General features: G+C 46.2%; 4 protein-coding genes across 14 annotated transcripts in view; 1 reads left to right on the forward strand and 3 right to left on the reverse strand.

Moving 5' to 3' along the window:
• The window catches only part of LOC120453466 (filamin-A), a 30,724-nt gene extending 30,407 nt beyond the window's left edge, over positions 1-317 (forward strand). For all 10 annotated transcript variants that reach the window (XM_039638188.2, XM_039638189.2, XM_039638192.2 and 7 more), the window contains one exon: positions 56-317. In XM_039638188.2, coding sequence (XP_039494122.1) covers positions 56-240 — 185 coding nt within the window. In that variant the 3' untranslated portion in view covers positions 241-317. The remainder of the gene's footprint in view (positions 1-55) is intronic.
• A 146-nt stretch (positions 318-463) lies between these two features.
• LOC120453468 lies at positions 464-3,806 on the reverse strand. The gene is made up of 2 exons (XM_039638196.1): positions 3,591-3,806; positions 464-3,532 (listed from the first exon to the last, which is right to left on the reverse strand). The coding sequence occupies exons 1-2, from the start codon at positions 3,669-3,671 to the stop codon at positions 884-886; spliced, it is 2,730 nt and encodes a 909-aa protein (XP_039494130.1). The 5' UTR covers positions 3,672-3,806; the 3' UTR covers positions 464-883.
• A 283-nt stretch (positions 3,807-4,089) lies between these two features.
• Positions 4,090-6,538, reverse strand: LOC120452663 (serine/threonine-protein kinase svkA). Its single transcript, XM_039637000.1, has one exon. It carries the CDS (start codon positions 6,274-6,276, stop codon positions 4,354-4,356), a length of 1,923 nt encoding a protein of 640 aa, XP_039492934.1. The 5' UTR covers positions 6,277-6,538; the 3' UTR covers positions 4,090-4,353.
• Positions 6,539-7,304: 766 nt separating this feature from the next.
• LOC120452377 lies at positions 7,305-11,935 on the reverse strand. Of its 2 annotated transcripts, none has more exons than XM_039636569.2 (2): positions 11,790-11,935; positions 7,305-9,461 (listed from the first exon to the last, which is right to left on the reverse strand). In XM_039636569.2, the coding sequence occupies exon 2, from the start codon at positions 9,426-9,428 to the stop codon at positions 7,764-7,766; it is 1,665 nt and encodes a 554-aa protein (XP_039492503.1). In that variant the 5' UTR covers positions 9,429-9,461; positions 11,790-11,935; the 3' UTR covers positions 7,305-7,763. The 2 variants fall into 2 exon arrangements, with proteins under 2 accessions (XP_039492503.1, XP_039492502.1); XM_039636568.2 differs by lacking the exon at positions 11,790-11,935 and adding an exon at positions 9,631-9,787.
• Between the last annotated feature and the right edge of the window lie 2 nt (positions 11,936-11,937).

Here is an 11,937-nt window from a genome sequence, read left to right on the forward strand (position 1 = left end):
TTCACCATAACAAACAAAACAAACAAATGTTAATTCATCCTGCTTATGTCTTCAGGCAACAACATCCTGTACGTGGGCATGTACGGACCAAAGGGACCCTGCGAGGAGTTCCACGTGAAGCACGCTGGCCACAACAACTATAATGTGCAGTACCTGGTGCGCGACCGCGGTCAGTACGTGCTCCTAATCAAGTGGGGCGAGGAGCATATACCCGGCTCCCCATTCCAGATCGATGTGTAGGGCGCTATATAGCCGGCCAGGCATATGTGTACGTGTAGATATATGCTTCGCATGTGTATGTGTGTGGGCGCGCATGTTCCAGGGTCAAAAGTCGTGTGTTTCTTGTTTTCATCATAACGCTCTTTGTTTAATTTTAATTTCTTGATTTATCATCATATTTTAGGTAAGTTTTTGTTATTTGTACATACATGGAAGGAAGAAGCTTCTGTTTTTCGACGCGCCATTTTCACTCTTTAAATTGATCTTACGTTTTATTTGTTTTCTTGTGAATACATAAAATTAACAATAGCCGATATGAATTTTGATAAACGTCTTGGAAACGAACTTAAACACAACTTCGACACACAAGAAATACTATAGCAATGCGAATAAATCTCTTAAACAATTATTTAATACTTAAGCGAAAATTTATGATGATTATAATGATTATGACGTATTATGTTTTCTATTATCACTATCGATCATGTAATTTACGTGAAATAAATCAAAACACAAAAATGAACTAAAACTACTTTTCTTACATAATTCCTATTTCAAGGATCTGTTTAACACCACCAAGAAATCGGACATGTGCAATAAAACATGAACTTAGTATATAACGATTAGGGCTGAACAGGAAACATTAACTTGCTAAGCTTAATCATCACTTGTCAACGGAATTCTTTTCGAGTACGCTGTACACCGTTCCATACCGATTTATTTGCTCGAAGATGTCATCATCGCTTGCACTGGAGTCGGAGATGTTTCCGAGGCTCTGCGCATCCTGCGTAGAACTGAGAGCAGCGGCCAGCTGTGGAGTTGGCTGATAGTAAACCGAGTGTCGGCTGTCAAAGCTGCGACTGCCGATGTGGTATTTCAGGTACTTGCGGGCCCACCGTTCGCCAATAACCTTTCCGAGTCCCTGCTCGGTCAGTGTGAAGTCGGCAACTCCGGCTGTCGAAGGGCTGTGCAGTAAAATGCCCCGCTTGGTGATCCTGATGGTCGCTGGAATCGGTTCACTTACCGGCGGCTCGCAGGATGTGGTAGACGTGACTACAGTGCAGTCAGGATCCCCACTCGTGGGGCTGTCCATCTCTTCCAAACTGCTCGGTGGGGAACTCAAGCTGTTCGTCGCTGTCTTCTCCTCCGTAGTGCTTACAGCGGCTGCCCTTTTGACACATCGTCTCTTGGGAAGCACTCGGTGGCAAGCCGTGTCGTTGGCCAGAGCTGTGGAGTTGCACACTACGCTTTGATTGTTGAATACCGGCATTGATGTCTCTGCAGCTGATTGGGGCTGCTTATTAGGGGTCTCTTTCTTTGTTTTCCTGCGCTTCAGTTGCTCATCTTTGTAGGTGGCCTTCGACAATGTCAGGGCTCGATGCAAATCCTCGTCCGAGTTTGATGCCCCATCCTTACTAATTATGATAGGTGATAGATCAGACGCCTCTTCCCTCACTTGCTCTAACTTAGTAACAGATGCCTTTTTATTTTTTTCTAACTTTTTCTTTTTTGGAGCAGACGATTTACTGGTCGCACCTGTCTTTTTAACTGACTGCGGTCTTCCTCTCGCTACAACTCGTTTTTCAGACAAGGTTTCAGTGCTGTTTTTTTCTGGGATTTCTTTGTTAATAATACTTTTTGGAATTTCTGACCTTTTAATGGAAACTTTCGCTTTTTTAATATGTAGATCCATTTTATCCATAGCACGCAATGCCCTTTCGTCAGCTATAGGGCTGAACAATTGCTGTAATTGATTTTCTTTGAGTACTGAAGGAGTTGAGTTCTTTGCTGGAGATTCTAGTGGTGCAGATGTACCAGATGCTCCGTCAAAAGATACGCTTTTCACATGAGCCACTGGAAGATAAATAGTCTCAATTGATCCGTTAGTTTCTGGTGCCGCCAATGTTACAATCGTATTTTCTTCTTGGATCTGTGGCAAACCATTCGGACGAACTTTTTTTAAAACCTTCTTCGCAGTGGAAGCGACCTTTGGAGTTTGAATTAGAATTTCTTGTTTTTTCTCCGAATAGCACAGCAATCCTTTTTTTGTCTCTGCGTTGTCTTCATCGGGAGTGTCACTATCAAACATTTGCATGTACTTTTCTTTAGATAAGACTAATTTGGAAGCAGAAGTAGCCTTCGAATTGGAGCGATGACTAGTTTTCTTCGCAACCATCGGTTGGTGCTTTAGATTCCTGGTCTTATCCGGCGTCTCCTGGGTCAAATGACTTCCTCTGTTTTCCACCACCCACTCTTCGGTTGAGCTATTGGCAATGTGGATTACATTGGAGCATAGGCGGTCACTATTGCAACAACTGCACTCGTTCTCCGGCAGCCTTGGTCGCAAGTCCATTTCCTTGTCGAAGATGTGATGGCGGCGCATAGTGTGCATGGTTCGAGATGCCAGCTGGCGGTGGTGATACTCGCGTTGACCCCTGCCGTACGGGCAGGACTGGTAGACACTTCTAGACAGAGCGTAATGCCTCCGGCAGGAGTGGCAGTCACAGCCGCCGAATGATGTGTCGTCCTCGCTACTGGATGCTGAGTCAAACATGCAGGAGCTTATGCGCCGCTTACGCAGATTCTTGCGTCTCATATGATGGCTGTTGGAGTAGAGGCATTGCATCGGCGTAGAAGCCAGGTAGGCCAGTTGGCGCTCCCTCTCACGTCGACGGAGCAACACAGCCTGCATGTGGTGACGATGCTCCTGCTCGTCACCGTAGGCGTACTTGGCCCGCAACTCGTCCCGTTTGTGAGAGTGTTTACGGTACATCTTAATGGTGGTCATGTTTGAGTTCTTATTGCTCATGTGGACACTGCGCCGGCGGCTCTGCTGGATGTAGCGAGCCGTGTCGATGGAGTGCATCGATTCGTCGCTTTCGTCTGAGATTGAGTTGTGGTGCGCAGGGAGGTACTTGGGTGGTGAGGCCTGCAGGTAGACGCTGTTGTGCCTTCGCATCCAGCGGCCCACATGATGTTCGATCTGCTTTTCATCAAAAGTGTCCAAGATGCGATCCAGTCCCGCCTCCCGCCACTTGCGCTTGTGCTCCTCGACGACCGGGACCGTTTGGTTAAGGATTTCCTCAATCTCGGCCTTTGCCTCGTTATCCTTATTGTCGCACAGAATGAGTGTCAGTTCCGCAACGCTGGTGGCGTTGATATGGCCCATTTCAGGCCTTGCCTCGTCGGGCACGTTGTCCTCCACGGCCTCGTTCGCCTCGTTTTCTAGGTCGGGGTCCTGGTCCTCGCCGTGGAACAAGTTGTCGAATTCCGACACATCCACCTCCACTCCGTCTTCCAAGCTGGAAAACTCCTACAAAAATGATAGCGTCCATCAAAAAGAGACGCCACTTGGGTTTATACGGACTCACCGTTATTTTGCTGGACCAGGCCTTCGAGCGCTCGAAGACCATGGCCTCCAGCGTTTTCTCATCCACCAGTGCATGGGCCATGGCTGTGTCGCTATCAGTTCTCAGAATATTTGTTTAAAATTTATGAAAACTAAAATATAATCCAAAAACACAAAAATAAAAGGGCCCACAAAAATGGCGTTGCCACTGGTGTTACCGTCTCCAGAGCGCCAATATATACCAAAGAGCGACGAAGCAATACATATTTTATTTCTATTTTTATAAAAAAATTTAAAATGTGTTTCTCTAATTTTTTAATAATCTGTGTTTGCAGAAGGTTTTGTTTTTATTGGCCCAGCGCTTTCTTGAAATATTTAAATATTTGCGGTTGATTCAATAAGTAATTACTGCTCGAATATACGGTCACTCCTTGCCCAGCATCCAACGTTGCCAGATCACCTATGCTGCTCGAAACTACCAATGCTGCCAAGTGCGCATTGGCGCGCCAAATTCGATTTAATTATTTTTGTGGGGTTTTTATTTTGAAGTTATATATGTTTTACATTAGATTAATATTGCAGATAAACAAACGAATACATATTGTATGCTTAAATAACTGTTCAATTGAAATACATGTACATCACTCCCGCTCCTCTGTTGGCCACTAAATGTCGGAATATGTCTGCTCCAGCGTTTCAGTTTGTGTTGTCTCGGTCTCGTTAATAAAGTTGTGTATATAGTAAAGTAGGATGCTTGGAATCGGAATTGGCTACGGCTGGGCCAGCTACTTGCGGTTGCGTATGGCGCGGTCCATAATCGTATTGATTCGCGTCTCCGAGTAACCAGGAACGAGCATGTGGATCAGCTCTTTCATAAAGAGGTCACTTACTCCCGGACTGGAGCGTTCGGCCAGCTCGAACACAGACTTCAGGTCGCCGATGTCGCTGCCAACGCCTAAGTTACGGCCGCCTGATCCTCCGCCACCTGCAGATCCTCCGCCGGAGTACTTTCGCTGGATGTCGCTCAGCACGGGGAAGAGGAAGTTGTTCAGACAGGCGCTGTTCGACTGGACAAGCCGTTGTCCCGCCCCAGAGTGCTTGACATGGCTGGCATGGTTGGTGGCCATATGCTCCTCGTGGCTGTGGTTGTTGCTACTGCTGCTGCTGCTGGCAGCCAGCGCGGCGTTAGTTGCATGGAATGATTCACGTTGGCTGCTGCGGCGCTGTTGCTGCTGCTCAGCCGGCGTTGGGGTCGGAACTGAAGACTGCAATGGCAGGCCCAGAGAGGCACGGCGATCCTCCACTTGATCCAGAGGGGCAGCGGATCGCGACTGGCGGAGCTCCGGCTTCGAGCTGGAACGCTTCTGATGCAGCTCACTGGCCGACGACGAGCTTGTGACGCTGCTTGGCGGAGGAGCTGCATTCAGCATGGTGGTGGTGGCATGCTTGTTGCTCAAGTTGCTGATGTTATTGTTGTTAATGTTGTTGTGGTTGTGGACGTGGCTGTTCTGGGGGGTCAGGGCGGATGCAGAGGAGACACCTTCGTTGGCTGCGATGACGGACACGGAGGAAGCTGTCGCCGCCACGGCGGACACAGAAGACGATAATGTAGATGTAGCAGGGGATGCTTGTCCACCACCGCCGCCGGCTGGCGAGTGTGTGGTCTGCATCAGCTTCTGCATGGTCAGCTCGTGCTCCTGCAACTGGAAGCTGTTGACACCCGCCCGCGGAGCACTGTTGATGTGTAGTCCCTTGACGGTCATAATCCAGGGCTCGTCCTGGCTGCTGCCGCCCTGCTTGGCATCCGAGTCCGAGTCTGAGTTCTCCGACTCTGTCTCACTTTCGTCGCCCTTGGAGAGCTTCCACTTCTTGAATCGGTCGATCAGGTCAATCAGGTAGGCGTTCTTCTTGGCTTTCTTGATGAACGGGTACTTGAGGAGCTCCTTGGCCGTGGGCCTGTTCTCCGGGTCCTTGTTTAGGCACGCCTCCACAAAGTCCTTAAAAGACTTGGTATAGTTGCCCGTCAGCTGGGGCGGGTTGTTCTTGGGGATAAGGAAGAGCACGCGCATCGGATGCAGCTCCGAATTGGGAGGCTCGCCCTTGGCCAGCTCGATAGCCGTGATGCCCAACGACCAGATGTCCGCCTTGGCATCGTACTGTGACTGCTTGATCACCTCGGGCGCCATCCAAAAGGGTGTGCCCACGAAGGTGTTCCTTTTGGATGTGGTGTTGGTCAGCTGGCCAGCGACTCCAAAGTCCGCCAGCTTGACATCGCCCTGTTCGCTCAACAGCACATTGGCCGCCTTAATGTCGCGATGCAGCTTGCGCTCCGAGTGCAGGTAGTCCAGGCCCTTGAGCACCTCGCGCAATATGATCCCGATGTGCATTTCTTCAAAGGAGCCGGCCTTCATGAGGTCCAAGGCGGATCCACCGCCCAGGTACTCCATGATGATCCACAGCTTGGTACCCTTAAGGAAGCTGCCATAGTACTTGGTCACATACGGTGAGTCGCACTGCGACAGCACCATAATCTCCTGCTGGATGTCGTCGATCTCATCTTCGGCCTCCTCCAGATCTATGATCTTGATGGCCACCACTTGCTGGGTGCGGTTGTCGATGCCCTTGAACACCTCGCCGAAGGAGCCCTTGCCAATGCGCTCCTGCTTGGTGAAGATGAGCTCGGGATCGACTTTCTCCGTCCAGGACATGTTTCCTATCTGGTTTCTACTTCCCACTTCGTGGCTTCTGGCTCTCCTCCTCCTCCTCCTTCTTGATTCACGGATTCCCTTGCTACTCCGCTGGCTCTCGACTGGCTTGTGGTGGACCCGAGTGGACTGAACTGCTCTGCGGGCTATTTGGTGGCTCGACTTCTCTGCGGGGGCACTTGACTAATAATTTTTTCGTTGGTATCTCATCTAATCCGAGAAATCTCTCTTTTTTTTGCTGTATCGCAGCACTATCGAATACCGATTCGATATCGATATTCGCCCTGCCGATATCGATAGCTTTCCAGCTGTTTATTGGAGCCGCCAGCCAAAAACAAAAATATTAAATTTTTAATTCTAATGCATTCTGTCTTAAGTATATTATAATATTTTACAATCATAATTAAACAAAATTTAGATTCGAAAAACCAGAGGAACACTTTATCCTCCTTATATAACAAAGTTTTTATGTTCCTAAAATTATTTAACTCGTTAGCAATTATTAAATCTTTAAATACGTCACAGTTCCTCATTTATTTGCGTAGTCGACTTACATCAACGCTTACAATACATATATATGTTTATTTAAAAAATTAGTGTTTTTATTTGTATACCCACTTCTCGAACTACAAAACCCATTTGGCAGCGTTGCCACACATCGATTATCAAGCAGTTATTAAGCGTTGAATCAATAAACGGTGAAATCGTATCCACTTAAAATTCTTTTTTTATCATTATAATAGTTGGTAGTAGTTATGGAGTCGAAACGAAAAAGCCCTGGTTTCTGATAGACACAACTAAAATTATCACCAAGGACAATTTTCAAACATTTCAAAAACTATTTTCTGACGGCTTAAAAATGCAAACGATTGAAAACGGGGCCTCAAATATATGGGCTATTTCAATATTTAAAATACAATATAATTTTCATTTAAAAAAGGCTATTTGATAATCTACAAAATAGCAAATCAGTGACTTGACCCCCAGAAGCATACAATTTCAGATTTTTTTGTAATGTACTTTATTTATGAAATGTGTTACATTTTTACAAATCAAGAAGCTTTTTGTATCCTTTTTTTTATATTTAAAACAAAATATTTTATCATCGAAAGGGATATGACAGACTCTCACGAATATGTGTTTCATATAAAACTTCTTACACAGATTACTACAAATATGGGTTTTCTTTGTTGGTACCCACTTTGCCTGGGTACAGATCATCAGATTCGTCGGTGGTTGACTGCGACCCGGGAGTTCGTGATGAGCCAACCAGCAAGGAATCTGTGCCAGCTTGGTGTACGCCGACGACTGGTCAAAATTTTCCGGGCGAAAACTTACCTGACCAGGCCCGGCTATCAAAGAATCGCAGCGGCAGATGTCTTTCTCTCTTAACATGTAACTTTACGTCAGAACACAAATTACCAAAGAGGCTGAAACGGATATGCTAAGACAAAAGCTTACAAACTAGGGGATGGGTCTGGTGTGTTGTATTACATAATTGAGCAGAAGGATCGGCCCTCGGCTCCGGCCACATCAGCAGCAACCTCTACAGCGGGGGCAATGTTTTCCCCATCGCTGGATGGGGATGTCTCGTCGACATTCTGGCCATCGACGTTCTTACTCTCGACATCCTTCTCGGCGGGGATCTCCTTAATGGGCGAGCCGCCCTTCTTCGGTGTCTCCGCACCGGCTTCCTGGCCAACGGTCACGTCCTGGGCTGGTTGTTCCTCCTCCACTTCAACCTCTTCTGGCATCCCAGACGAAGATGTGTTTAGATGTTGCTCCTCCACGCCGGAACTGTTCGGCTCCAGACGCAGACGGCTCGGAGAACTGATTGTTGCCTTGGAGAACCTCGAGCGCAGCATGCTGAAGGGTGAAGCCAGATTGAGGCTAAACAAGTCGAAGCGGGCGCGCTTTGGCGGCGACATATCCACATCATGGCCCAGGTCACTGGTCGACTGAGAGGCCGACAGTGGTGGGGGAGTGCGGTCACGTTTACGGCCACGGCCGAAGAATGAAAAAGAAAATGAGGAGCTGTTGGGGATCTCTGATCCGACCGTGGCATTCATGCTTGCGTTGGTGCAGTTCGAGGTGTCCAGGTCGCTGTTCCCGCACCTGTAGGTGCCTATTTTTGAGGGTGTCAGCGAATCGATGGGTCGTATGCTGCGCCGGCCGCTGATCTGGGCGAAAGTGCGGGCCGGAGTGCCTGCCGGCGAGCTGGAAGTCTGGGCAGCCAGCTCTACTTCGGTGCTTTGCTTGCTGCTACCGCGGAAACCAAAGAGATTGCGTCCGGGCGTGGATGTAGCCGTCGGCAGGGCATTTAAATTGCCATGGACGCTGCGTATGGGAGAGGCATCCACTTGTAATGGTTCCATATCGACATCTTCTTGCGGAGTCAAAGCGCCCGCGGATGATGGAGAAACGGTTGCTTCGGTTTGCATATTCTGGGCTGGTGAGGCGTTACTTGCCTTGCTGATGGGAGACTTTTGCTGGCTGCCCGACTTGCGTGCAGACTTGCGATCCTTAGTAGGAGTGCTGAGATCTGGAATAACCACCACGTCATCGTTGATGACCACAGTATCCGCAGGCGGTTGAGAAGCGGGTGTCGTACTATCAACGGTAACTTCCTTTTTGGTCTCTTCGTTGCTGTCTTTTTCGAAGGGAACTTTAGTCGCCACCTCCTTATTTTCAGATACGACCTCCTTATGCTTATTTTCGACTACAACCTCCTTATCTGTTTTCTCGACAGCGATATCCTTATTCTTATCTTCGGCACCCACTTCCCTTTCCTTCTTTTCCGGCAACTTATCCTTAGATTTCTCCACCTTATGGTCTTTGCCTGTGGAGCTGCCATTCTGTGCCTTATCCTTGCCATTTGTGGACTTGCTTACGCCGTTCTGGCTGGATCCGGTCGACGAGGAAGAGCTGGTGGAAGCGGTTCTCGATTGGTTGATCTTTTTTACCGGCACAAAGGACTCTGTGATCTTTTTATTGCCATTCTGGGGGCTATTTGAGCGGCCGTTGCTGCCAGAAGATTGCTGCAGCCGCGATACGGTAGTACCACCGCTCAGCGAGAGTGGCAAACGACGTCCCGACCCAGTGCTTCCGGAATTACCTCCCCCGCCGCTTGTATTGCTAGCCATTTTGCTTAACATTGGTTGGGTTTCCTTCGATGTGTTGCACGATCTCTGCAAGGGAGCACAAACAAAAAATATATGTGATTAGTTGATTTCATACTGCTGCACTTCAAGTGCAGTGAAAACGAAAACACAAAGTAAACACGAATTGATTTGCGGTTTGTTTACACCACATTCCTTGCGAGAACCGGCTCTAAAATCAATACCTCCACCCACTTACCACAGATTTGCTGTCCAGCATGGAATTTGTAATCACAGTCTCTGATTTTTTATTACGCTATGCGTTTTATGTCTCTGATTTCCTAGCACGTCCTCACAGTTTCAAGTCTGAAGCTTAACTTAGAGGGATCTTCGTCCTGCGCCGCCTTAAGTAGCTGACCGAGGGATCAGGATAAGTACAGGTACTTGAATCATGGACAGTCTACCTGTTGATGCAGCTGTCATTTATGATGGACATATGTGCAGAGATTAGGATGTGGTAATTACCGGGAATAAACGGTCAGCCGGCGACATATGCTAATTTCTACCTCTAAATTTCGAAGTTCAGAAAAATACTCGTCAAAAAGTTACGCTTTGCAGTTTGGGGTGGGTATTTTCGGTTTTTCTGCTTTCCGACTGTGTTATTTTGCTCTGCTTGAGTGGCTTTCACTTCCCCCACACTTGAAACTGGCTTCCGTTCTATAAAATGCATTCAAAACAAATGAGACACAAACTTAACAAATACAGACCAGCACGCAAGCTGTTTGCCCCAGTGCGTTTTCCGTTTTCACTCGCCTTGCAAGTAAAATATTTCGAAAGGGTAAGAACGGCTGAAGTGAAGAAATTCGTCTAAAATGCAGAGAGACGAAAATTTTCTTGTCATAGGCCGACCTACAATGCAAAGACAGCTCGATGCCAGATAAATGCGAAAGCGCAAGAGCACTTAATGCGGAGAGTTGCATACTCTACTCATTACTCTATTAATTTAAATCGGATTTTACTGATTTTTCGTGATTGGAGTCTTTATATATTAAGCAGAATATTGAAAACTAATTTAAATTCTTTCAAAAGTTTATAAATACAAAGATATTGCGAAGATAAGCTTGAACTAAATAAATTTGATGTTTGTACTGTTCTATATTATTTTGTAATGTTACTTTTGTTCTTCATTTACTGATCAGTATACCCCTTTTTGTAAGGGTATCAAAACTAGTTGCACCAAGGTGCATTTATTTAGGAGGAAAGGGGAATTCGCTTAGAAGAAAATTGCATTGAGCAGTTTTCTTTTTTTCTTGTTTTTAGAAAGTGGAAATGCGAATGCTGAAAAATCGCGACAACGAACGATGCAGCAAAAATACATAAAAATAATGAACACAATTGCAGCGAAAGACTGCAAAAATGAGTGTTTTTGCGAGGTTTGCCATGCAGATGCACATTAGTGTGTGCACACATGTACATATGTATTTATAGCCAAGCCCTCTTTGATGAAAATCATCACTATTGTTGCAGTGCCCTTTTCGTCGTTTGTTTTGGTATTCGCTTCGCGGAGTTGATTAAACTCGAGCATAAGTGCCTGTTTATATGGTCGAGTGGTTAATGGAGAATCTGCCCCAAGTCTACTTAATCAATTTGAACGAGCTGCGATCGGATCAGCAAAAATCATAAACAGAAGGAACAGAGCAAAAAATCAGAAACCCACACATGGGCAGCGACAAGCTGTCTGTGTGTGGGTAAGGAAAGGCGGCTTACAGTGCGCGCCAAAATATTGCACATAACCATTCGCCAAGAAAGAGAACTAAATCAAACAAAATTATTTTCAGACATACTATTTAGGTAACTAGTTGTGTGTTTCAGAATAACGTATTTAATGGAATACGGAAAATGATATTTAAGGATGCATTAGATAATATGGTTTCCTCTATGTTTACTGTATGTTTAAATTATTGTTAAATATATTTATCAAGCATACTTATAATTACAAAACAAAAAGAAACTATATTCTGATATTTCGACATCCCAGGATCTACCTGGTCCACTATGCTTTGCCACCACTGTACCAGGCAATTGTCTGAGGCTCAGATACCGCGTTCGTTTTTTAAAATGGCGGCGCGACAGCCGCAATTGGCGATAATTTGTTTAGAGAAAGGAAAAGATTTGAACAAGAGGGCGAGGGGTTTAGGAAAACCCTTTGTGGGCCTGTGTAACTGATGTTTCTAACGCCACTGCTTTATATTTTGCGCACTTTTTGCAATTTCCGAATTATTACTCTTCGTACGCGAACAAATTTATGTACACCTAGCTTCACTATCCTACCGCAACAAAAAGGATGCGCAGATAGTCCTCGCCAAAGCCGCAGCTTTTTAAGTTTTTGTAACTCATTATTAACGTAAGCACACCCACCTTGTAGCGTTCTAGTTCTGGAAGCACAACTATTACTTAAATAGCAATCACTTTGCGACGAATTATCTGATTTCAACTCAACCGACGCCGATACAAACAAATTAAAACCAACGCGCTAGTGTGACCTTAGTAATAACGTGAAGAAATA

This window comes from Drosophila santomea, chromosome 3R (assembly GCF_016746245.2).
Source record: "Drosophila santomea strain STO CAGO 1482 chromosome 3R, Prin_Dsan_1.1, whole genome shotgun sequence".
Classification (NCBI taxonomy): Eukaryota; Metazoa; Arthropoda; class Insecta; order Diptera; family Drosophilidae; genus Drosophila; species Drosophila santomea.